This window comes from Drosophila subobscura, chromosome O (assembly GCF_008121235.1).
Source record: "Drosophila subobscura isolate 14011-0131.10 chromosome O, UCBerk_Dsub_1.0, whole genome shotgun sequence".
Classification (NCBI taxonomy): domain Eukaryota; kingdom Metazoa; phylum Arthropoda; class Insecta; order Diptera; family Drosophilidae; genus Drosophila; species Drosophila subobscura.
In genome coordinates, this window is record NC_048533.1 from 9717491 (window position 1) to 9743023 (window position 25533).

General features: G+C 40.5%; 9 protein-coding genes across 11 annotated transcripts; 4 read left to right on the plus strand and 5 right to left on the minus strand.

Annotated features, from left to right (window-relative positions):
- Window positions 1-211: 211 nt before the first annotated feature.
- LOC117897643 (uncharacterized protein CG1161) lies at window positions 212-1655 on the plus strand. The gene is made up of 5 exons (XM_034806619.1): window positions 212-367; window positions 438-697; window positions 760-868; window positions 943-1068; window positions 1344-1655. The coding sequence occupies exons 1-5, from the start codon at window positions 299-301 to the stop codon at window positions 1497-1499; spliced, it is 720 nt and encodes a 239-aa protein (XP_034662510.1). The 5' UTR covers window positions 212-298; the 3' UTR covers window positions 1500-1655.
- On the minus strand, window positions 1650-2745 carry LOC117897642 (proteasome subunit beta type-4). Its single transcript, XM_034806618.1, has 3 exons — window positions 2524-2745; window positions 1950-2451; window positions 1650-1888 (listed from the first exon to the last, which is right to left on the minus strand). Exons 1-3 carry the CDS (start codon window positions 2673-2675, stop codon window positions 1736-1738), a joined length of 807 nt encoding a protein of 268 aa, XP_034662509.1. The 5' UTR covers window positions 2676-2745; the 3' UTR covers window positions 1650-1735.
- Window positions 2746-3779: 1034 nt separating this feature from the next.
- Window positions 3780-4184, plus strand: LOC117898143 (cecropin-C-like). Its single transcript, XM_034807340.1, has 2 exons — window positions 3780-3970; window positions 4033-4184. The coding sequence occupies exons 1-2, from the start codon at window positions 3872-3874 to the stop codon at window positions 4123-4125; spliced, it is 192 nt and encodes a 63-aa protein (XP_034663231.1). The 5' UTR covers window positions 3780-3871; the 3' UTR covers window positions 4126-4184.
- On the plus strand, window positions 3786-8376 carry LOC117898144 (cecropin-C). 2 transcript variants are annotated; one of them, XM_034807343.1, is made up of 3 exons: window positions 3786-3832; window positions 6408-6552; window positions 6615-6757. In XM_034807343.1, exons 2-3 carry the CDS (start codon window positions 6454-6456, stop codon window positions 6705-6707), a joined length of 192 nt encoding a protein of 63 aa, XP_034663234.1. In that variant the 5' UTR covers window positions 3786-3832; window positions 6408-6453; the 3' UTR covers window positions 6708-6757. The 2 variants fall into 2 exon arrangements, with proteins under 2 accessions (XP_034663234.1, XP_034663233.1); XM_034807342.1 differs by lacking the exon at window positions 3786-3832 and adding an exon at window positions 8332-8376 and having other exon boundaries at window positions 6409-6552; window positions 6615-6702.
- Window positions 8015-8336, plus strand: LOC117898145 (cecropin-C). The gene is made up of 2 exons (XM_034807344.1): window positions 8015-8181; window positions 8244-8336. Exons 1-2 carry the CDS (start codon window positions 8083-8085, stop codon window positions 8334-8336), a joined length of 192 nt encoding a protein of 63 aa, XP_034663235.1. The 5' UTR covers window positions 8015-8082.
- A 1189-nt stretch (window positions 8377-9565) lies between the features above and the next one.
- LOC117896449 (cecropin-C) lies at window positions 9566-9892 on the minus strand. The gene is made up of 2 exons (XM_034804779.1): window positions 9725-9892; window positions 9566-9658 (listed from the first exon to the last, which is right to left on the minus strand). The coding sequence occupies exons 1-2, from the start codon at window positions 9821-9823 to the stop codon at window positions 9566-9568; spliced, it is 192 nt and encodes a 63-aa protein (XP_034660670.1). The 5' UTR covers window positions 9824-9892.
- Window positions 9893-12769: 2877 nt separating this feature from the next.
- LOC117896448 (cecropin-C) lies at window positions 12770-13109 on the minus strand. The gene is made up of 2 exons (XM_034804778.1): window positions 12951-13109; window positions 12770-12888 (listed from the first exon to the last, which is right to left on the minus strand). The coding sequence occupies exons 1-2, from the start codon at window positions 13047-13049 to the stop codon at window positions 12796-12798; spliced, it is 192 nt and encodes a 63-aa protein (XP_034660669.1). The 5' UTR covers window positions 13050-13109; the 3' UTR covers window positions 12770-12795.
- Window positions 13110-15308: 2199 nt separating this feature from the next.
- LOC117896869 (cecropin-C) lies at window positions 15309-15672 on the minus strand. The gene is made up of 2 exons (XM_034805399.1): window positions 15517-15672; window positions 15309-15454 (listed from the first exon to the last, which is right to left on the minus strand). Exons 1-2 carry the CDS (start codon window positions 15613-15615, stop codon window positions 15362-15364), a joined length of 192 nt encoding a protein of 63 aa, XP_034661290.1. The 5' UTR covers window positions 15616-15672; the 3' UTR covers window positions 15309-15361.
- Window positions 15673-16666: 994 nt separating this feature from the next.
- LOC117897225 (ceramide kinase) lies at window positions 16667-24926 on the minus strand. Of its 2 annotated transcripts, none has more exons than XM_034805943.1 (4): window positions 24442-24926; window positions 17184-18962; window positions 16916-17121; window positions 16667-16856 (listed from the first exon to the last, which is right to left on the minus strand). In XM_034805943.1, exons 2-4 carry the CDS (start codon window positions 18924-18926, stop codon window positions 16727-16729), a joined length of 2079 nt encoding a protein of 692 aa, XP_034661834.1. In that variant the 5' UTR covers window positions 18927-18962; window positions 24442-24926; the 3' UTR covers window positions 16667-16726. The 2 variants fall into 2 exon arrangements, with proteins under 2 accessions (XP_034661834.1, XP_034661835.1); XM_034805944.1 differs by lacking the exon at window positions 24442-24926 and adding an exon at window positions 21035-21251.
- Between the last annotated feature and the right edge of the window lie 607 nt (window positions 24927-25533).

Below are 25533 nucleotides of genomic sequence, written 5' to 3' on the forward strand. Positions count from 1 at the left end.
AGTGTATATATATTCAAAAACACCATATTAAATAGTCCTCAGACTTTGTTTTCGACAGGAGTCCATAATAAGTCATTAATACTTTGTTTGGGAAAGGTTTAATTGCACAATTATACAGTACACTGCATTGGTTAGTGGCGCGGCATATTCAAATAGTTACCACAAAAAAATCGATAGACTACAAATATAATGTACAAAAATAGATATCGCTATACAAAATCAAATCATCCCTAAACGCAATTTTCACCAAAAAACTGAATAAAAGCGAAAATTGAAAATTGAATTTAAACAAAAATTAATGGCACACAAGCGCTTGTTCATCTACGCTGTGTTACTGGCGATATGTTATTTAGTTGGCGTGACATGGGTGAGTGTCTAAAACCAGTTTATAATGCGAGAATCACATGACTTTCCACTTATTTGTTTCGTCAACAAAGGCTGAGAGTGCATCACAAACCCTGCCAGTGGGTGGTGGCAGCAGCAGCACCAACGCCAGCCAAGGAGGTGCACTGCCACCAGCGGGCGCAGCAGCGATAGCTGGAGCAGGAGTTGCAGTAGGAGCAGCAAGTGGTCCATCAGCCAAACAAATTGTTACTCCTGCTCCCACGGCCTCGGCGCCACCGAAAGCTATTATAACGCCTGCGCCTGGCCATAGTTCTTCCAACACCAGCAGCACAGCGACCCCAGCAGCAGAATGGTAATGCAATACCATTCTTAACTCAATTTGCTTTGATCTGTAATCTCAATTCTTTTATTCAGTGTCTGTGCTGGCGCTTTGCTTCCCCGTCTGGATGCCAATGGCAAGGAGATGCCCATCTGCGCCGAGTGCAAGTGCGCCCATGTAGCGCGAAACACGACACTTATAAAGGTAGCATGCTGACACACCACCCTCAACCAACCAGCCCCCACAGCCCTCTAATTTACTGCGTTTCCCATCCACAGGTCGTTGTCATCATTGTGATTTGGATTATATCCATTTTAGTGATATATATGCTCTTCCTGATGTGCCTGGACCCACTGCTGAATAAGCGCGTAAAGGCCAACTACCAGGAGCACACCAATGAAGATGTACATAGCAAACATTCTAAGAAATTTGCAGGCATACAGTATAGTCTACTAGTCACAGCCCCTGAGATCATCGATGATGATGATGATGAGGCTGAGCTAGTTGACAATAAAGAAGCACCACACATTTGAATAGATTTTAATTGCGAACCTTTTTTGTTTCATTTTTACGTTTATGTTCCTCTAACACCCCGCACCGCCTAGCGACAGAACTAACCAACACCACACCAATCCATCCACAACTAATGCGATAATCTTTCACCTCTTCTGTCCCCCAGGATGAGCCGACACCGCCCCTGCCCGCCGCCACTAACCAAGACCTGAGCGCCAGAGCCAATGTCCTCAATCGCGTGGGCCATCAGCAGGACAAATGGAAGCGACAAGTGCGAGAGCAACGACGCCACATCTACGACAGGCACACCATGCTAAATTGAACAGATCAGCAAGGGTTTGGATTAGCAGCGAAGGCGACTTAAGACATGTATTCCAAGCAGTAAACCGTATTGGCCACTCATTAGTTTGATCAAAATTATCATGTATTTAGCCCCAATTTATTTAAATATATTACAGTAATCAAATCAAACTTTTGATTGGAAAAGTTAATTTTATTCATCGAAAATCCGCCACAAGCTTAAATTATACCATCCTATAGGCTGAATGAGTTTCACTCCTAGTATCCCTTGATGGTGGCAGCAAAGGACCAGTTCTCGCTGACTTTGCAGGGTCCGTCGATGGTGGTGCCGGTGGCATTGCAGACGCCTACAGTGTACTGGGCCATGTTGCGGGTATCACGATAGTAGAGAACCTCCATGCATTTACGGATCTAGAAAAGCAAAAACATTACAACCATGCAGTTCTCGAGGATAGAACAGTCTTAGACGTACCAATTCGGAGGCCTCTTCGGCTGTAAAGTCACGGTCCTTTGGCTTGCGCTCACGCACTAATGGCAGAGCCAAATGGCGAGCGAACCCGGTGGCCACCACATAGTCCTCGTGAGCACGTCCACGCAAATCGACATTGGCCAGGAAAGGGGTGCCATCCTGCTCAATGCCACCCACAACCACATCAATGTACAAGGGGTTCATGCGTGAGCGACGGTTGTATAGAACACGCGTCAGCCAGCTGGACAGGGCCTTGGGCTTCATGGAAATGCCATCCGCGTAGCACTGATCCTCGATCATCTTCTGGTCAATGGTGCGCTTGATCGACTGAATATCGGCAAAGTCGCCACCGCCGCCCAAAATGATGCTATTGTTAATTGGAAAAACACGGTCAATGTTCTGGTAGCGTGCCAAAGAGCCGTACGAGACCAGTGTGTCGGCGGCAATCATGACGCCGCCATCATAGCGTATACCCAGAACAGAGGAGCCTGTGGTAATAGAAGAGCTGAGAAAGCGGAAAGTTGGCATAAGTAAGGTTAATATTAAGCGGATTTCATTTTAGCTAATGCCGCCTTACGTGCTGCGCTTTGTTCCGAAAGGGCCTGCAGTGGTCAGCTCTTTTGGCAACTTCTGGGTCTGCTGCTGGCCGCCGGTGAAGTTGTAGAACGCACCGGGTGTTGGTCCATTCTGCCACAAAGGCTGGGCCATGCTGTTGTAGTTGTTCAACATTTTAATTTACTCGTTTTTTATAACAATATTTGTTTGAAAGCAAAATAAATTGTTGAAAATGACGGGCACAAATTGAGTGTTATATATAGTGTGACCGCAGGTTTATCAAAAAAAATATACCGGCTGCCACTCAAATATATACCGAAATATAGTTCTCTTTTTCTGTAAATATACCGAAGAAAATCATTTACCTAAATTTTGAAATTCTATTTTATATTGCAAGCTAATAATATTTTCACTAACCATACAGTATACGATATTTTATTAACGATAATCGACGTCTAATTAATGCACCTACATGTACCGAAAGACAAAAACTATCATGAGTTTTTAAGGTGTATATTTTGATAAAAATACCTAATTAAATAAAAACAAACTAACATAAAATAAAATGAATGAAGCTAAAAAGTAATTTTTTTGGCAGAGTTATTTGAAAAGCATTCTAAAGTTTTCAGTAGAGGATTTTGAGAGAAAATTGGCATGGAAAAAATAGTGTTAGTTCCCTGGCTTTATTTTGTATAGGACTCTTTAATTTATTGATTTTGTTTTGTTCATACTTTTTTAATGGAGGTGTTTAGTAGTTTTTCCGATCGACAGCAGATCTTGGGACACGGGGTGGACAGAAAATGCTAGATTCTGAAATTGAATTGCTGAATATTAAATACAATGATTTAAATGAATAAGTACCGGTTCTAAAAACAAGAAAAAGCTTGGGAAGTGTTATTAAAAAAGGATTTTTTCCTTGTGGGACAGAGGTTTAAATTAAATTTTCTTACTGGAATGGAATGGACATAAAAATAATAAACTCTACATTCAATCAACGAGTCTTTGACATCAAAAGAATTTCCTTACAAATTTCCTTAATATACATAATGTAGACATGTTATTCCCCCTAATCCATTCTCAATTCAATGAAAATACAAATGACATCTTTTAATTTACCAGCTTTTAGATGACTAGGGGATTCTTATCTGAGTCGGGCCCACTCCTAAACTTTTTCCCCAGACAAAATCCCCGACTGCACGTTATCAGCATCGCTTGGAGCTTGGAGCGCTGTACTGGTGGAAGGCAAGGCACTATAAAAGCTCCCTCTTGTGGTTGTCAATTCATCAGTCGCACAGCTCTGCCAGCAACATCAACAGCATCAGCATCAGCAACTTTTGCTTTAATCCCAGGAATACTCAAAGAATCTCACCATGAACTTCTACAAGATCTTCGTCTTTGTTGCTCTGTTCCTGGCCATCAGCGTGGGACGATCGGAGGCCGGTTGGCTGAAAAAGCTGGGAAAGAGACTTGTAAGTCTAAAACAAAGACAATAATTAAAATATAAGCTAAAAGATATCATTCTCTATCATAGGAACGCGTTGGCCAGCACACCAGAGATGCCACAATTCAGGTTGTGGGAATTGCTCAACAGGCCGCCAATGTGGCAGCGACTGCCAGAGGATGAAGAGAGACAACAGTCACACCTTAACATATTTAATTTATTTTCGTAAACTTAATTCCTTGACCTAAGTAAATAAAAAACCTTTAACTGAAACTCCCAAAAATGTTTAATGATACACCTACATACATCAAACCAATGACAAGAGTTCGCTTTGATTTAGATCCTTTTCAAACTAAAGAAATATTTTTTCTAGCCGCTTTTTTTCGGTTTGGTCAAACCAAAAGGGTTACACACATCCAAATGAGACAAAGAAGGAAAATTAAAAGTACGGGAAACAACGCGTTCTGTTAAGCCGTCAAACATTTGAGAAACGAGCGAAACGGATTAATCAGCAAACACGTTTGGCCTGGCCTCTGGCCCCTGGCCACGAAAAGTACAACCAAAAGCGCGGATTTATCAATGAGTGTGAGCGCAGGCAAGCAGGAACGATTGACTGACGCATAAGCGATACCCCGAACTAGCGTTAGTTTAATGAGGCCAACATTCTTTATGGTAGAACGTTTGTCAATAGGTTCCGAAATTCTAAAATACACGAATTTGTTCGCTTTATGGGATCCATATTTTAAGATATCCCATTGGAAACAAATTAATTAAAATGATCTTTCAATTACTTTAATTCTATCATACTTATATCGGTATATGTATGTATAATGAGTAGCAGAGTAATTGAATCATAGTACTATGATTCCATTAATGAATGAAACTGCTCACGGGGGAATCTTATTCCACCAAAAAGCACACAAAGATCTTACATTCCTCACATACACCCAACTAGATGGAACGCTGATGACGCGTCGCGAATAAGTATGATGGATCATCCGATCTGAACGGGGGGAACCTGCAGTTGAAGGTGATTCCAGCTGTGGCTTTCTTTATCAGCGCGTCTCTTCTCTATCAATTTCAGTCTGGTTCCCTGGTCCTGCTCTGGTGATTCCCAGTCGAGAATTGGGAGCTGATTGAGGAAAAAAGTTCCCCTCGCTGCTATCAGTTAATCAAGGGCAAGATGTTCAAACATTGTCGCAGCTAGCCATTGTCTCCAGGTAGACTGACAATCATCTTTATGACGAATAAGTGGGGGATAAGGGCTTCTTCAACGACTTAGTCGTGAATGAAATGCACAAGCTTGACCAAGGATGTACATATCCTGCCGTAACTGTTTCTAAACTCAAGTGGCACAAAATGTATAAACTAATTTTTGATACATGATTTTTGCTAGTTGTTTTGGGAAAAATGTTAGGCTAATAAATAACAAGAGCATCTAACCCAATACAACTATGTTACTCAAAAAATACTATAAAGCGTTTGAAAATAATCGACTGCAATTGAGATAACCTTGAATGAACTATTTTATATTGATAAGTGCGGTTGCAACGCCGTGCTTCTGTGGTTTAATTCCTGAATACCTATAAATGGGGAGTAAAAATCAAATTTTGAAATACAAAACACATAAAATTGTATATTATTTTTGATTCACACTACATCACTTAGGCTACCTACCGATAATTGTTTAAAATATATTTTATTGATATTTGATCAGCTGCGTACATTTTTAAGGCAACATTTCAAGCTTTCTTCGGCCCATTATAAATTTTTCCGCTTTAAACCGATTTGGCTTGTCAGTCACCAAAAACTTAATGATTTATATTTTCTTTTTGGTTTTAATTCACTTTAAGGTATTTTAATATTCAACAAATGAAGACTGTGGCCTTTGCGTGTATTTGAATTTTTTTCTGAATTTTTCACATTTTTCTTTAGACTAAATTTTAATATTAATTCTCTAGTCAAAGATTTTATTATATGTACATCTATACATCAACACATATTTTGTTCTTCTTAATGTATGCAAACGAAGAGGATAATTGGCATTCCAGCTCCTTCAGCTAATTATTATTTTTAACTAAAGTTCACTTGACACTTCAATTTTTTCTTGTTTTTATTTTTACCATCTATTGTCGGCACGTCTGCTGTTGTTCGCTGTTGGATTGAAACGCTTAATACATTTAATAATTACTTCTACTAAAGAATGAACACTATGCATTTTCCCTCTTGCCCGTTTTAAGTTCTGATCTCTCTTAGCTCGCCACGGTCCAGCCACCTAGGGGGATTCCGATCTGATCCCATTCCTCTCTTGTACGTTCTTGCACGAAAAAATCCCCGACTGCACGTTATCAGCATCGCTTTGTGCTTGGAGCGCTGTACTGATGGAAGGCAAGGCACTATAAAAGCTCCCTCTTGTGGTTGTCAATTCATCAGTCGCACAGCTCTGCCAGCAACATCAACAGCATCAGCAACTTTTGCTTCAATCACAAGGAATACTCAAAGAATCTCGCCATGAACTTCTACAAGATCTTCGTCTTTGTTGCTCTGATCCTGGCCATCAGCGTGGGACAGTCGGAGGCCGGTTGGCTGAAAAAGCTGGGAAAGAGACTTGTAAGTCCAAAACAAAGTCAATAATTTATATGGAAGCTATAAGATATCATTCTCTATCATAGGAACGCGTTGGCCAGCACACCAGAGATGCGACAATTCAGGTTGTGGGAATTGCTCAACAGGCCGCCAATGTGGCAGCGACAGCCAGAGGATGAACATGATAATAGTTTGACACCCGTCACCTAACTTATAGACTTATTTATTATAATTTTAATTTTTTATCTACGAAAAGTAAAAATACGTTAACTGAAATATCTTGTTTATTTAATTAATTACTTAATTGTGTGTTTGATCAGACGGGCGGACAGAAAGAAAGACAGGCCATATCGACACGCCTACAGATACTGATCTAGAATATGTACAAATGTACATACATATGTACATATATGAAAGTATTAGACTCTCTCTGACTAGGTCCATCTGGGCAAAAACATTAAATGTCAATAAACTTAATAAAATAAAACTAAATATATAATTTACCTTTTTACTTTATGTTTGTTTACTGTCAAGTTTTCTTTTACTATTATATCCTATAAAAACGATGATTCATCAGAAGAGTTATCCGCAAGACACATTCAAAAAACAAAAAAAAGGTTGTGAAGCGTTATTAAATAGGGAATTTTTTTTATAGTGTGACAGAGGTTTAAATCTAATTTTCTTAGAACTAGTGAAAATATTGCGTAAAACCATAACCATTTTATTTTTAAGAAAATGCATAACATTTAAACTATAGTTTAAATTTACAGTCGTGATAACATATTCTTCACACATTTTTTGAACCAGACGCATGGACATGGCCTTTGGTTTTTTGGCAAAATCGAACCTAGCACAACACACATACATATATGTACATATCCTACATACATAGCTATTCATAGGTAGGCTATAATGGAACATTTTCAAAATCCATCTTATTTTTACCTTTCTACCACTTGGAATGCGAACGAGATTCCCTTTCGGCGTCAGAGAAATGTCCATATATTGGTCTTTGATATTGAAAACAAAACGTTATCGTCCGCCTGCAGATGTACTAAACTTAATGATTAGTGACTTGCATCTGTAGAAATGCATTGAGCGTAGCGAGAGCGACCTAGAATATTCGGACATGAAAATAATAAACTCTACATACAAATAATAATACTCTTTCAATCCACACGAGTTATTGATGTCAAATAAAATGCTTAAAGGCCTTAATATGCATGAAGACATGTTATTCCCCCTAAACCATTCTCAATGAAAATACAAATGGAATGTCCGCTTACCTAAAGTAATTTAGCTTACCAGCTTCCAGATGTCTAAGGGGATTCTTATCTGAGTCGGGCCCACTCCTGAACTTTTTCCCCAGACAAAATCCCCGACTGCACGTTATCAGCATCGCTTGGAGCTTGGAGCGCTGTACTGATGGAAGGCAAGGCACTATAAAAGCTCCCTCTTGTGGTTGTCAATTCATCAGTCGCACAGCTCTGCCGGCAACATCAACAGCATCAGCAACTTTTGCTTAAATCCCAAGAATACTCAAATAATCTCACCATGAACTTCTACAAGATCTTCGTCTTTGTTGCTCTGATCCTGGCCATCAGCGTGGGACAGTCGGAGGCCGGTTGGCTGAAAAAGCTGGGAAAGAGACTTGTAAGTCTAATACAAGATCGATATTTAATATGGAAGCTAAAATATATCATTCTCTATTATAGGAACGAGTTGGCCAGCACACCAGAGATGCGACAATTCAGGTTGTGGGAATTGCTCAACAGGCCGCCAATGTGGCAGCGACTGCCAGAGGATGAAGAGAGACCACAGTCTCACCTTAACATATTTAATTTATTTTCGTAAACTTAATTCCTTGACCTAAGTAAATAAAAAACCTTTAACTTACATCAAATCAATGACAGGAGTTCGCTGTGATTAAGATCCTTTTAAAAACCATAAAAATATTTCTTCTAGCCGCTTTTTTTCGGTTGGTCAAACCAAAAGGGTTACACACTTAAATCCATGCTAAACGTTTCGGGTACAGGCAAAGACAATAAAATAGCACATTCAATTGCAAATATGCGAACTTTTTGCCCGAAGCGGCTCCCAATTCATTTGGGATACATCAAAGCAAGACCAGGGAACCACAACTGAAATTGATAGAGGGAGACGCCCTGATAAAGAGAGCCACAGCTGGAATCACCTTCAACTGCAGGTTCCCCCCGTTCAGATCGGATGATCCATCATACTTATTCGCGACGCGTCATCAGCGTTCCCTCAACTTGGGTGTATGTGAGGAATGTAAGATCGACTCTTTGTGCTTTTTGGTGGAATAAGATTCCCCCGTGAGCAGTTTCATTCATTAATGGAATCATAGTACTATGATTCAAGTACTCTGTTACTCATTATATACCGATATAAATATGATAGAATTAAAGTAATTGAAAGATCATTTTAATTAATTTGTTTCCAATGGGATGTTTTAAAATATGGATCCCATAAAGCGAACAAATTCGTGTATTTTAGAATTTCGGAACCTATTGACAAACGTTCTACCATAAAGAATGTTGGCCTCATTAAACTAACGCTAGTTCGGGGTATCGCTTATGCGTCAGTCAATCGTTCCTGCTTGCCTGCGCTCACACTCATTGATAAATCCGCGCTTTTGGTTGTACTTTTCGTGGCCAGGGGCCAGAGGCCAGGCCAAACGTGTTTGCTGATTAATCCGTTTCGCTTGTTTCTCAAATGTTTGACGGTTTAACAGAACGCGTTATTTCCCGTACTTTTAATTTTCCTTCTTTGTCTCATTTGATGTGGATAACCAAATGATGTTTGACCAAACAGACAAAAAGCGGCTAGAAGAAATATTTGTATGGTTTTTAAAAGGATCTAAATCAAAGCGAACTCTTGTCATTGATTTGATGTACGTAGGTGTATCATTAAATATTTTTGGGAGTTTCAGTTAAAGGTTTTTTATTTACTTAGGTCAAGGAATTAAGTTTACGAAAATAAATTAAATATGTTAAGGTGAGACTGTGGTCTCTCTTCATCCTCTGGCAGTCGCTGCCACATTGGCGGCCTGTTGAGCAATTCCCACAACCTGGATTGTGGCATCTCTGGTGTGCTGGCCAACTCGTTCCTATAATAGAGAATGATGTACATATTTTAGCTTCCATATTAAATATCGATCTTGTATTAAACTTACAAGTCTCTTTCCCAGCTTTTTGAGCCAACCGGCCTCCGACTGTCCCACGCTGATGGCCAGGATCAGAGCAACAAAGACGAAGATCTTGTAGAAGTTCATGGTGAGATTATTTGAGTATTCTTGGGATTTAAGCAAAAGTTGCTGATGCTGTTGATGTTGCCGGCAGAGCTGTGCGACTGATGAATTGACAACCACAAGAGGGAGCTTTTATAGTGCCTTGCCTTCCATCAGTACAGCGCTCCAAGCTCCAAGCGATGCTGATAACGTGCAGTCGGGGATTTTGTCTGGGGAAAAAGTTCAGGAGTGGGCCCGACTCAGATAAGAATCCCCTTAGACATCTGGAAGCTGGTAAGCTAAATTACTTTAGGTAAGCGGACATTCCATTTGTATTTTCATTGAGAATGGTTTAGGGGGAATAACATGTCTTCATGCATATTAAGGCCTTTAAGCATTTTATTTGACATCAATAACTCGTGTGGATTGAAAGAGTATTATTATTTGTATGTAGAGTTTATTATTTTCATGTCCGAATATTCTAGGTCGCTCTCGCTACGCTCAATGCATTTCTACAGATGCAAGTCACTAATCATTAAGTTTAGTACATCTGCAGGCGGACGATAACGTTTTGTTTTCAATATCAAAGACCAATATATGGACATTTCTCTGACGCCGAAAGGGAATCTCGTTCGCATTCCAAGTGGTAGAAAGGTAAAAATAAGATGGATTTTGAAAATGTTCCATTATAGCCTACCTATTGAATAGCTATGTTTGTATGTAGTATATACATATGTGTGTATGTTGTGCTAGGTTCGATTTTGCAAAAAACCAAAGGCCATGTCCATGCGACTGGTACAAAAATGTGTGAAGAATATGTTATCACGACTGTAAATTTAAACTATAGTGTAAATGTTATGCATTTTCTTAAAAATAAAATGGTTATGGTTTTACGCAATATTTTCACTAGTTCTAAGAAAATTAGATTTAAACCTCTGTCACACGATAAAACGAGAAGGGACGTGTGAGACGCTTCTTACGCCTCACAACTTTTATACCCGGCACTCAGTACTACATCTGCAACTTAGCGGTTATTTGTCAAATTTAACATTTTTTCTTCAACTGTCATCTACATCAACAACACTGCTCACGCCAACACGCTCCTTTAGCGCGCCACCCTCCCCTATAGACACACACTGCAAAGTTGCGGCAGAGGCAGAGGCAGAGCCGTGTCAGGGGCAGAGGCCATAAACAGCGCGAAGCATAGTGTGAATGCTGCGAAACGGGGTGGGTTTGGCCACTGCCAATTAATTTCTTCATTGTGGCTATAATAATGATCCAATCATATCCCAATTTGGTGCTCTGATAGATATGGTCATTCCCTACGAAATGGCGTTTTTAGATTGTAGATTTGGGAGGTTTTCGCCCTTTTGCGGAGGCGGAAGGGGGCGTGGCTCATTTTTGAAATACACTGGTTTCAGTGTGAGCATACAGCAGTCTGGAGCCAAAATTTGGTAGCTCTAGCTCTTATAGTCTCTGAGAACTAGCCGACAAACAAGACGGACAGACGGACGGACAGACAGACAGACAGACATAGACTCGGCTATTGATGCTGATCAAGAATATATATACTTTATGGGGTCGGAAACGTTTCCTTCTGTGCGTTACATACAACCGTTATTCGCACAAATACAATATACCCTATTTACTCTTCGAGTACCGGGTATAAAAAATTCCCTATTTAATAACGCTTTACAACCTTTTTATTGTTTTTCTTGAATGTGTCTTGCGGATAACTCTTCTGATGAATCATCGTTTTTATAGGATATAATAGTAAAAGAAAACTTGGCAGTAAACAAAAACAAATACGAGAAGGGACGTGTGAGACGCTTCTTACGCGTCACAACTTTTATACCCGGCACTCAGTACTACATCTGCAACTTAGCGGTTATTTGTCAAATTTTAAATTTTTTCTTCATCTGTCATCTACATCAACAACACTACTCACGCCAACACGCTCCTTTAGCTCGCCACCCTCCCCTATAGACACACACTGCAGAGTCGCGGCATAGTCAGCGGCAGAGTCAGCGGCAGAGGCAGCGGCAGAGGCAGCGGCAGAGGCAGCGGCAGCGGCAGAGGCAGTGACGTGTCAGGGGCCAGGCCATAAACAGCGCGAAGCAGAGTGTGAATGCTGCGGGACGGGGTGGGTTTGGCTACTGCAAATTAATTTCTTCATTGTGGCTATAATAATGATCCAATTGTATCCCAATTTGGTGATCTGATAGATATGGTAATTCCCTACGGAATAGCGTTTTTAGTTTTCTGCTATCTTCAAAATTGTAGATTTGGGAGGTTTTCGCCCTTTTGCGGAGGCGGAAGGGGGCGTGGCTCATTTTTGAAATACACTTGTAACAGTGTGAGCATACAGAAGTCTGGATGCAAAATTTGGTGGCTCTAGCTCTTATAGTCTCTGAGTACTAGGCGCTCATCAGGACGGACAGACGGACAGACGGACAGACGGACAGACAGACAGACAGACAGAGACTCGGCTATTGATGCTGATCAAGAATATATATACTTTATGGGGTCGGAAACGTTTCCTTCTGTGCGTTACATACAACCGTTATGTGCACAAATACAATATACCCTATTTACTCTTCGAGTACCGGGTATAAAAAGTTCCCTAAAAGTTAAATTTTGCTAAATTGAATAGGCTTCACATCAAAGTTCATGAAAAGATATGGTAAAAAGGTAAACTGTATATATAGTTTTATTTTATTAAGTTTATTGACATTTAATTTTTTTTGCCTAGATGGACCTAGTCAGAGAGAGTCTAATACTTTCATATACATACATATATACATATGTACATACATATTCTAGATGAGTATCTGTAGGCGTGTCGATATGGCCTGTCTTTCTTTCTGTCCGCCCGTCTGATCAAACACACAATTAAGTAATTAATTAAATAAACAAGATATTTCAGTTAACGTATTTTTACTTTTCGTAGATAAAAAATTAAAATTATAATAAATAAGTCTATAAGTTAGGTGACGGGTGTCAAACTATTATCATGTTCATCCTCTGGCTGTCGCTGCCACATTGGCGGCCTGTTGAGCAATTCCCACAACCTGAATTGTCGCATCTCTGGTGTGCTGGCCAACGCGTTCCTATGATAGAGAATGATATCTTATAGCTTCCATATAAATTATTGACTTTGTTTTGGACTTACAAGTCTCTTTCCCAGCTTTTTCAGCCAACCGGCCTCCGACTGTCCCACGCTGATGGCCAGGATCAGAGCAACAAAGACGAAGATCTTGTAGAAGTTCATGGCGAGATTCTTTGAGTATTCCTTGTGATTGAAGCAAAAGTTGCTGATGCTGTTGATGTTGCTGGCAGAGCTGTGCGACTGATGAATTGACAACCACAAGAGGGAGCTTTTATAGTGCCTTGCCTTCCATCAGTACAGCGCTCCAAGCACAAAGCGATGCTGATAACGTGCAGTCGGGGATTTTTTCGTGCAAGAACGTACAAGAGAGGAATGGGATCAGATCGGAATCCCCCTAGGTGGCTGGACCGTGGCGAGCTAAGAGAGATCAGAACTTAAAACGGGCAAGAGGGAAAATGCATAGTGTTCATTCTTTAGTAGAAGTAATTATTAAATGTATTAAGCGTTTCAATCCAACAGCGAACAACAGCAGACGTGCCGACAATAGATGGTAAAAATAAAAACAAGAAAAAATTGAAGTGTCAAGTGAACTTTAGTTAAAAATAATAATTAGCTGAAGGAGCTGGAATGCCAATTATCCTCTTCGTTTGCATACATTAAGAAGAACAAAATATGTGTTGATGTATAGATGTACATATAATAAAATCTTTGACTAGAAAATTAATATTAAAATTTAGTCTAAAGAAAAATGTGAAAAATTTAGAAAAAAATTCAAATACACGCAAAGGCCACAGTCTTCATTTGTTGAATATTAAAATACCTTAAAGTGAATTAAAACCAAAAAGAAAATATAAATCATTAAGTTTTTGGTGACTGACAAGCCAAAGAACCAAGAAGAAAGGCCGAAGAAAGCAAATGTTGCCTTAAAAATGTACGCAGCTGATCAAATATCAATAAAATATATTTTAAACAATTATCGGTAGGTAGCCTAAGTGATGTAGTGTGAATCAAAAATAATATACAATTTTATGTGTTTTGTATTTCAAAATTTGATTTTTACTCCCCATTTATAGGTATTCAGGAATTAAACCACAGAAGCACGGCGTTGCAACCGCACTTATCAATATAAAATAGTTCATTCAAGGTTATCTCAATTGCAGTCGATTATTTTCAAACGCTTTATAGTATTTTTTGAGTAACATAGTTGTATTGGGTTAGATGCTCTTGTTATTTATTAGCCTAACATTTTTCCCAAAACAACTAGCAAAAATCATGTATCAAAAATTAGTTTATACATTTTGTGCCACTTGAGTTTAGAAACAGTTACGGCAGGATATGTACATCCTTGGTCAAGCTTGTGCATTTCATTCACGACTAAGTCGTTGAAGAAGCCCTTATCCCCCACTTATTCGTCATAAAGATGATTGTCAGTCTACCTGGAGACAATGGCTAGCTGCGACAATGTTTGAACATCTTGCCCTTGATTAACTGATAGCAGCGAGGGGAACTTTTTTCCTCAATCAGCTCCCAATTCTCGACTGGGAATCACCAGAGCAGGACCAGGGAACCAGACTGAAATTGATAGAGAAGAGACGCGCTGATAAAGAAAGCCACAGCTGGAATCACCTTCAACTGCAGGTTCCCCCCGTTCAGATCGGATGATCCATCATACTTATTCGCGACGCGTCATCAGCGTTCCATCTAGTTGGGTGTATGTGAGGAATGTAAGATCTTTGTGTGCTTTTTGGTGGAATAAGATTCCCCCGTGAGCAGTTTCATTCATTAATGGAATCATAGTACTATGATTCAATTACTCTGCTACTCATTATACATACATATACCGATATAAGTATGATAGAATTAAAGTAATTGAAAGATCATTTTAATTAATTTGTTTCCAATGGGATATCTTAAAATATGGATCCCATAAAGCGAACAAATTCGTGTATTTTAGAATTTCGGAACCTATTGACAAACGTTCTACCATAAAGAATGTTGGCCTCATTAAACTAACGCTAGTTCGGGGTATCGCTTATGCGTCAGTCAATCGTTCCTGCTTGCCTGCGCTCACACTCATTGATAAATCCGCGCTTTTGGTTGTACTTTTCGTGGCCAGGGGCCAGAGGCCAGGCCAAACGTGTTTGCTGATTAATCCGTTTCGCTTGTTTCTCAAATGTTTGACGGTTTAACAGAACGCGTTATTTCCCGTACTTTTAATTTTCCTTCTTTGTCTCATTTGATGTGGATAACCAAATGATGTTTGACCAAACAGACAAAAAGCGGCTAGAAGAAATATTTGTATGGTTTTTAAAAGGATCTAAATCAAAGCGAACTCTTGTCATTGATTTGATGTACGTAGGTGTATCATTAAATATTTTAGGGAGTTTCAGTTAAAGGTTTTTTATTTACTTAGGTCAAGGAATTAAGTTTACGATAATAAATTAAATATGTTAAGGTGAGACTGTGGTCTCTCTTCATCCTCTGGCAGTCGCTGCCACATTGGCGGCCTGTTGAGCAATTCCCACAACCTGGATTGTGGCATCTCTGGTGTGCTGGCCAACGCGTTCCTATGATGGAGAATGATATTTTTTAGCTTATATTTTAATTATTGTCTTTGTTTAAGACTTACAAGTCTCTTTCCCAGCTTTTTGAGCCAACCGGCCTCCGACTGTCCCACGCTGATGGCCAGGATCAGAGCAACAAAGACGAAGATCTTGTAGAAGTTCATGGTGAGATTATTTGAGTATTCTTGGGATTTAAGCAAAAGTTGCTGATGCTGTTGATGTTGCTGGCAGAGCTGTGCGACTGATGATTTGACAACCACAAGAGGGAGCTTTTATAGTGCGATGTCTTCCATCAGTACAGCGCTCCAAGCTCCATGCGATGCTGATAACGTGCAGTCGGGGATTTTGTCTGGGGAAAAACGTACAAGAGAGAAATTGGATCTGATTGGAATCCCCCTAGGTAGCTGGACCGTGGTAAGCTAAGAGAGATCAGAAATTGTTACGGACAAGACACACTTTTCAGACAAAGACAATATAAAAGTTTATATAATTATTATAATATTTTTTACATAGTCTACCTCTTTTTTGGTATTAATAAAATATTTATTATATTGTATTGGGTTCAACGTATTTCGGATATTGATTTTAAGATTTAAGATTATTGCCCTTGGGTGGCTAGCAGCCAGCTCGAGAAACTGCAGTACTTATTTCCAGTCCGTTGTTCGCTGTTTGTAATATTTTACTAGGCCACTTAGAGGTGCCCTGTCCCAAAGGAAATGTGAATCATTTGATTAGGTTCCTGTTGCATTTAAATGTAGAATCACTCAAAATCTTCGAATCTTTGGATGCGGATATAAAGCCAACTGAAGACAGAGCCATTGAGGTAAGTGTTTTTAGTTACAAATAACGAAGCGAATAATGCAAATTTCTACGCGTATCGAAAGCTGATGGAGTTGAAAAAGTTGTCAATTTATCCAATCGCTTAATCTAGTATTCGAAACAACAAGGCAAAGCTTCTTATATTTAAACCAAACATTAAAAAACATTTATTATTGCCATTATACCAATACAGTATCAGATATATATATATTTCAATTTCTAATGCAGGCCTTTCCTTTGGGGAATGTTTCCGTTTGCTTGGCGCATCTTTTAGATGCCATAATACAGTCAAGAATATCAGATACATGGTTTCCTTTGAGCTATGCTAAAACAATAATAATTGGGGGGGAGACCCACACGAATATGAATAGGAATACCCTACACAAAACTACAAGCTACTTGTCACGGCCAAATGGTTTAGTTTAGGTTTAGATACACTTATGTTTAAAGCTTATTCTAGTCCTTGCAGCAGCAGTAGACATTATCGCTGGAGCTGGCTGGCGTTGAGGGGGCAGTGCCGCTCTTGAGCGGCTTGCTGTAGGAATGTGGGCCACGCATGAAGACCTCAATAAGCTGACAATGTGATCTGAAAAGATAGGAGTATCATTAGCATTAGTTTGAGGAAACTTAACAGGCTATAAGTACCTCATGGTTATGTCCAAATCGGTGACCACCTCGCCATCACAGTTCCAGCTGGAATACACAGAGGAGGCGCTGCTGCTGTTGCCGACCTCCGCCTCTGCTATCGGCTGGCAAGAGCCTGCAATGCTGTAGCTCTCATCGCTGGCCGCTGCGAATGTCCTAAACTGGAATTTTCTTGTGCGATAGACCTCCACAAACGGCAAATTTCGCTGTAAAACAAATTGTCTCTCAATGAAAATGAAAATAAACCAGAAAGGACTCCAATACATACGATATCTCCGCTTCTGCCGGCTGTATTCAACAGAAATCTCACGTTATTGAGCAGCGAGGTCTTCTTGACGAGAATCAGATCCAAGCAGCCATCGCCCAGGTGACTATACCGGGAGATGCCGTTGGGACTGCGTGCACAGGCACAGGTAATATTGGCGCCGCAGATCATAAAGAAGTTGCCTTTTATGACTTTCCATTGCTCAGAGGCAAGACTCTTCATGGAGGGAGCGGAGCCCACTGGCAGCTGAAGCTTGTCGGGTCGCGGCCTGGGCCTGAGCAGCGCCGCCTCGCTGGGCGTCAGGTGCGACTCCTCTGGGTCAGCCTCCTCCAGTGCGGCGCTGCTTGTCGGCTCGACTTCAGCGTCTTCCTCGCGGACAAACAGAGAGGAGCGTTGCTGCTCCTGTATGGAGCTGGCGAAGCTGCAGCGCTGACAATTGGCATAGCAAATGGAGGGCACAGATTCGCCCAGAGAGCACACACTGTCCGGACTCTGCGGGAGATGCTCCTCCAGCGGTGTGGGCTGCAGATCCGGCTCCTCCAGCAGCCGCAGCTCCGCGTCGTAGCCCCGATTGCAGATGAAGGCCTTGACGCCGCTGTACTCGTACCTCGTGGGCCCCATCCAGCGGTAGTTCTCGCTCTGAGCAGCCACGTCCCCCAGGTAGCCGTAGCTGAGGACGCTGGCGCAGAACCTTAACAGCGATTGGCTGTTGCTCACGCTGCACACATCCAGGCCGCGATGCTGGCCGAGGATCACGTGTATGGCCGCCGTGCGGACATCTGCCGTCCCATGCATGCTGTAGGCAATGGTGTCCGTGCTTCCCGCTGGGATTACACCCACTGGGATCTCTGGTCGCGGTATATACGAGGGTCGCTGCTCGTCCAGGCCCAGCTCCCGCATTCGCCGAAAGAGCAGGCCGTTGATGACCTCCGCCACAGTGCCATCACCACCCACACAGCAGACGGCGTCATAGCAGCTCAGGTCGTGGCTCAGCAGGATGTCCCGCACTTGGTTCGCCCGCTGGGTGGTAATGCACGTGGCATCGATCCCCGCCAACTGGAATATGGGCCGGACGTGCCGCTCATATGTCTGCGAACCGGCCTTCCGGCCACCATACGGATTGATGAACACCAGCAGGCGGCGCACTCGCATTCGGGTGGGCGACGACTGGTGCACACGGGCCTGCAGCTCCTGGTCCCACTGGCGCACGATGTACGGATCCGCATTGAAGAACGTGAGGCGTCGCAGCTCCCAGCGATTGCAGTCCGTTTGGGACTTGGTCAGACGCAGGGCATAGTTGATGGTCAGGTACTGAGATGTGGGCCTGGAGTCGGGCTGATGCTCCCCTGGCCCATTGATTGCCTGGGGATCCGGCGGCTTGACGGAGGCTATCTTGGTGTCTCCCGCCCGTACACTGATCACATCGTCCAAGTGGAGTATGTGACTCTTAGGGCCGTAGCCCCGGTGTGCCTCTGGTGAGGGCGGATCCTCGGGCAGCGGTGCCTTGATCTCGTGGCTGCTCTTTGACTGCTTCACCTTCTGCATGCGCTCCCACACCAGCTGTTGGCCATGCAGCAGCACTCGATAGGACTTTTTCTTAAGCTGGAAATTGTTTAGCAAAATGTCATGCGAAGGTGAAGGGTCTCCAGCCACTGCAGCGCTGGTGGAGGAGCATGTTCCATAGTTGTTGGAGGAGCAGGGGGCGTAGGCGGATGACCCCCCCAGTGACTGTTTGCTTTGCGTCATCTTTGCTCACCGTCGATGGCTGTGGCTTTGTCGGCACTGCAAATGGCACAGAGAAAAACAGGTTTCCATTAGAAACAAATGTTACAAAGAGCAAACGGTGGGGGGGAGGGAAGGGGGGAGTGTGAGCTGGGCTGGTGGGAGGTGAAGAATGGGTGATTCGTCTCTGTCTCTTTGGAGTTACGACCCGTCGTCTCCATTCTCTTTTTCGGCTTTTTTTCTTTGACTCTTAATTAATGTAATGAGAGATGGTGGAAGAGGTGATAAAAGAGTAAAGATGAGAAGCAACTCAATCAACTCTCGCTTTTCTTTTTGAGTGGCATTTTCATCGACTCTTTCGCAGTCATTAGCATTTCCATGCTAATCAGTTTTTCAATGAACATTTTTGTTGAAACGCAAAACAACATTTATTCGTTGGGTGAAGGTTCTATTCGGTTCAATGATCATAAACCCATAAACCGGCGTATATGTATGTAATAGCAGTCATTATATTCGATTATTCATCAAATTATGGATAATGATGATAATGATTATTGATAAGGATGCAGACGAGCAGTCAGAAATGTACAGAAACAAGAGAACAAATGTATAATAGAAGAGATCCATGAGGATCTACTCTTACATTACAAATACATTTCCAAGTGTTTCCTTCATCTTTTAGCTAAACGAATGAAACCGCAATGAAACTTTCCACTTCCATTTTCGAATTAAAAATAAAATTTCTTACTTTATCTATGACACACATTATCATTATACACATATGAAGCTATCAAATAAGTGCACTGTTTATTGGATTACTTGTAAAACCTCTTCATAAATATTTTGGCTTTCCTTACTTTAACACGATTGTACATATTTACATACATACATATATACATTTGTATGTACCTCTATATGTACATAGTTCCCTATGTTGTTTCAATGCTTATCGGCGGCACGAAAAATTGCACATTCTGAGAACTTGTTCGCCCCCTTACCATATAACCTTATAAGCATGATTGCACAAACAATTGTATATTGTACATTTATATATTTAAGTAACATATGTACGTACATACATGTGTACATAAGTGCTACACTTATTTCGTGCTCATAGCGCACTGAACTCGAATGAACGTGTGGACAGACGAACGCGTTGGGAACTGTGCAAATGTGTAAAGAAAAACTGGTTTAAATGGTTGCTTGGCCAAGCAATCGCAGGGGGAAACAGACAAGAAACAATGCAGGCGAAAAGAGTTGATTGAACTCTTAATTTCAGGCGGGAAATACATTGGAGCAGGAAATTGATCCGCGTACGTAAAGAAAATTTACAAAGTAATTCAAGAGTTAGGATAGGAAACAAATAATTAAGCAACGAATACCCATAGAAAGCAAAGAATTTAGTGGAGTTCTAAAGAATGCTTTCCACAAATCCAATAACATCTGAATGCAATTTTTATTTCACACCAACACCATAAAGAATACAGAAAATATTGCAGCATGTGCCACAACTAGAGCAGAACTCGTTTTGTATTTTATATTAAATGTTTTAAGCTACTCTGTCATTCACTTCACGTTTGCTCCATTCATTTTATGATTCTTTCATTTACTAGCTATAAACATTCATTGGATATTTGGCACAAAAAAAGACTCAAAGAACCAGAGAGTGACAGACAGTGCAAATAAACTCTGGGATAAGCATCTAAGTATGAGAGTTGTTTTGAGTTATGCCCCCAAAAACAATGAATCTTTTTATTTTCACGCTCTCCACTTCTTGCGTAGAAAAAACTGAATATTGTCATAAGTATATGCAAATTTATTTTGGAGAGTGAAAAAAAGAATGTCAAACTGATATTTCGACTAAGGAAATATCCAGTAGTTAGATATATCTTTGGGGGATAATATTATCAAAGAAAAACTTTGTTGGTAGCTAAAACCAATACTAAATATTATTTCTTTTCAATTATATACAATACATACACACATATTTAATTAATTTTAATAGAGAGCCACAATATTTCACAGTTTATGGTTTCGTCAACCTTCTTCCACTTGTTAACCCTCGGATAAACTCATGGACTCCCCACATACCGTGTAGAAATATAATATATTCAGTGTTTAGTTAGTCATACCTTCAAAAGCCACAAGGCGACTCTCTAGAGCTACGGCACTTTGTTGCTGCTAATTAGACACCAGACATTTGAATACTTGAAAGCAGAACTGAACTTCCACTCCAGCACAGAGCAGCGTTTTCCGCTACGTATGAGCAACGTTCAAGGTTATCCCCACTGAAAAGTGCGACAACCAGACGGAGCGGACCGATCCACAGCACCCAAAAGCCGCAAAAAAACTAAGTTTTAGAATCAGTCAGTCGCAGCCGCAGCCACAGCCACAGAAACAGCAGCAGCAGAGTGAGGAAGCTGCGTTCGGTCTCAAAAAGCAGTTTGAAAAACGAGTTCTCTCTCCTCTCCGGTACTCTGCTCTCCTCTCAGCTTCGATTGCGTGCAGCACATGGCTTGACCTTCGCCTTGAAACGCTTTGTTGCTCAGATGGGAGTACAAAAAAACTTGGCGTATATGAAAGATCTCAACAGAAACTGCATTGGAACAGCTGCTGCCCCTCCCCCGAAACATTTGCATCTGCGGCCAGTTTGGAGTACGCAGTGGCATTTCCTGTCACTACTCGTACGATTATAAATATGTATACTCGATCTTGACATTCAGATGTTCATACTGTAATGGGTTTTTTAACTGCAATTTAGCCATGAATGGCGCACACTCCTAACTGGCACTCAAAAGGCAGTGCAAATATTTGTTTATGGTCGCTGTACAAATAAACAAAAGTTTGCTTTGGAAATGGGAATGTTCTTTAATGATTTATAGCTTGATTTAAATGATGCACATCCAATAAACGTAATAAGAAACTTACCAATCAATACTCTGAATTGGCTTTAGTTTGGATTTTGTTATATTTGACTAAAAATTATGGGAAAATATGATCTACATTTCTGCTCTACAAAGAGCGATTGTACATTACAGTTCGAAGCTGCAGGAGATATTTATAGCCTGTATCTAAGGATACATCTCTGAGGAAACCTCCTTACAAATCTCATTTCACCAACAAAATCATCTTCACTTTCTCGCTTTACCCAATTAAATGCAGAAAATGCAAATCATTTTCATCTATAAAACTCAACCGAGCTCACAAAGTGTGTAGTGTTTGATGCCAAAAACTAATTAATTTTTACAATTTACATCCCTTTTGTAGTGGGAATGTAAACAAAACAAAATTATAAATAAATATGCGCTCAAAATAAATGTTTGCTTTGCTCTCTGTCCCTCTGTTTTCTACGCAAAAATCAATCATAAATGAAAGGGGTGGGATGGAGGAACGGAAATATGTACCTTTCAACGAGGGCAACAGAAATGGATAGCAAGGAAACAAAACAAGAGGCGTCCCCCTTAGGAAATGTGTAAACAAAATACACGAAAAGTTAATTAAATAAAATATGTGTGTATACTCGTGATATTGTTGGACGGAAAGTCTGGAGACTCTGTGTTGGGGGAGACCAAATAATGGAAATGGGGGATATATATATTCTCGATGTTTCACTTAATAAATGCCCCTAATGACTGCAGTTATTCCTATTTGTTATTTTCGAATGGCAAAAATCTTTACAAAATGATAATGTTAGCCCCTAATTAATGGTCACGCAAGCGATGCAATGATTAAGAGCCTCACAAACTGTGCAATAGTTTATCAATTAGTCAAACAAACTGTTCCATTACGTGCGAGAGCACTTCCCTTTGTGCGAGCATGGTCCACACAGAACCCTCCATTTATAAGCTATTGTTCTGCTTACCAGTATAGGGGGCTTATCGCTTAAGCAAAACAATAACATTCGAGTGCTTTAGTACCCCATATACGATGTACATATATGCGCATATGTAGTACATACATATGTATACATACACATACATATGTACCGTCTGGGGTTATCTCGGAGAAGTATGACACGTCGTCAGCAGTACGAGAATACTATATAAGTATTTTGCGCTATTCGTAAACTCAAGATAAGATATGACCGATGACATCTAGTAGTATAGAGGGGTTAGGGTACAACGTGCAGAAAAGGGGCATGATTTTACAGATATTGGATATTCTCTAACTTTCACACAGAAAATCTTACGAATCGATAAAAATAGATATTTTGTATGTACATTTTCCCATTAGTAAAACTTGTTTCATTCGATTTCGAACATGTGTGTCCCGACAGAGAGAGTTCTTAGTTGTAAATTTCACTAAAAGTTCACGCTAATGACTCATATTTTTGTTGATATCTGAGCACATGACATGCATAAACATGCAATACACTTCGTAGACACTTTTGAGCGTAGTATCAGACCTCGCGGAACACGATAAATTATAAATCAATCTGTGTGCGTGTTTGCTGACTATTCAGAGCGGAAATGTCGCACAGAGGAGAAGAAGGAGGAGGAGCCTACCGATAAGAAGACACATTTAAGACCATTATAATTGGCTTTAAAAAACTGAATGCGAAATGAGAAGCAATATAGTCTGTATGTATGCATATTGTAGCCACAGCTATGGTTGAAATTTTATTAAACTTGACCCGCTTTATCTCAGTCGGTCACAGGTCCAACCCACGGCCGACCTTTTAGACAACACACACGCAATCCATAAAATAAATAACATAATAAACAGCACTGAAAGCCCCACTAAAATGTGTGAAGACATTAATCAGTGGGTCAGAGCACCGAGAAACCAGCTGCCCGAAGAAAATCAAACTCAAAAGCAAACACAAATTGTTCTAAAAGAATCTTTTCACTTTATGGCTAAACAAAATGATTTGAAGATGGGTAAATTGCAGTGAAATTACACAAGAATTGAATAAGGTACATTGGTGTCTCGCAAAGCTTATTCCCTAATATGGATTTTCCACAGAAACTTCACTTATAAATTCAACTTAATGTTCCTTTGCGTCGAGCTTTCTGGAAAGTTCTGTTTTTAGAGGTTACCACTGTACCAGGTATGCATTTACAGTTTGATAGCTCTGGCCACAGGCCAAATGGGTGGCAGCCCCCAACAAGTACGGCATTTTCAGTGCACTCGCACTCGCCTAAAACAGCATGGGCGAGGTAGAGGCTATTGGAGAGTATTAGACAGAGATAGAGATATGTTTACATCACATGGAGGCAGCTTCAACCATCCTCTCCCACGCTGGCACTCTCATATACACCGTTATCAGAAGACACAAGACAGCTGTGAGAAGAACAGCAACAACACAGCTGTAGCTTTTGCATGTGTGTGTGTGTCTGTGCTTGCGGAATTCCTGTGAGTGTGTGGGGAGAGAATTTGTATGTATGCATGTGTGCCCGACTTGTTTGTCTGCCCATTATTTCTATAACTAACAATGTTTTATTGTTGTTGCAAGAGTATCCAATATCCAATTGAATGCCGGTTGCCGATTCTAATTGACTAAGTGGTTCAGGGGAGGTGATGGGGTGGGAAAACTTACCTATTTAATAGGTGTATCCGTATATCCATAAAAACAATGTACGTGCATACATATGTTTGTATGTAAGTGTTGAATGCAGTTACGACGCGGTTGGGGAAATCAAGAAAATTCAATACGGACACGCATTGCAATTTCGCACACTTAAGAGACACTCAAACACAGGCACATATGTAGATAAAGGACGGGGAAAACAGCGACAATCAATACTTAATTATTTCATCAAGTACTTTAACTACTTAAAAACACTGTGCAGTTTGCAAAAACAATTAACAAAGTTGCCGTTAGGTATGCTCGTGGGAAAGAGGGAAATTGATTTAAACCTCAGAGGGGGTAAGGGATTATTGCGCTCCACAAGAAATTTATTTTAGAATTTCACAGACAACTATATAAATAAATATACAGAACTAAACATTTAATTTTGTTAATACACATTTAATATTTAAACATTTTTTTGTCTCGCAACCGAGCACGACCGAGCCCGAACAAATTTAAAATTTAATAAACATTAGGGCTGGGAAACAAATCGATGGTGGCTAAATTAGCCGATCATCGATGGTTGCGGTTCACCATCGATAGTATCGACCGTCCAGATTGTTCAATATAATAAAGATTCAATTTATGAAATTATAGGAAACTAATAGATTTGATTAAGGACTTTTTAAAAAGAAATGGATAATAGTTTTTGAAGCGAATTAATGGTAAGTTAATTAATCCTCACAATTTTATATATTCAAATTCTGTATCGATACTATCGGGGGTACTACTACCGATAGGGGCGGTGTTTCCCAACCCTAATAAACAATAGAACTTAAGTGTGACCGCGGCACCGTCAGTAAAATATACCGTCTGACCCCAGAAAAATGCACCGAGAAGAAACCATATTCCGAAATCTTGATATTCGATTTAATATTACAAGCTATTTAGGTCTCTCAACACTAAACATATAATTTTATAAGATAAAAGAATACATTTTCTAAAAGATCTTGAACTATCTAGTTTGCTTTCATTAAGTTAGAATGCCTGCCAATTGATTTATGAAATACGCCATATGCCATATGCCGGGAACCGTTGCCGTCTCCGCCAACACAATTG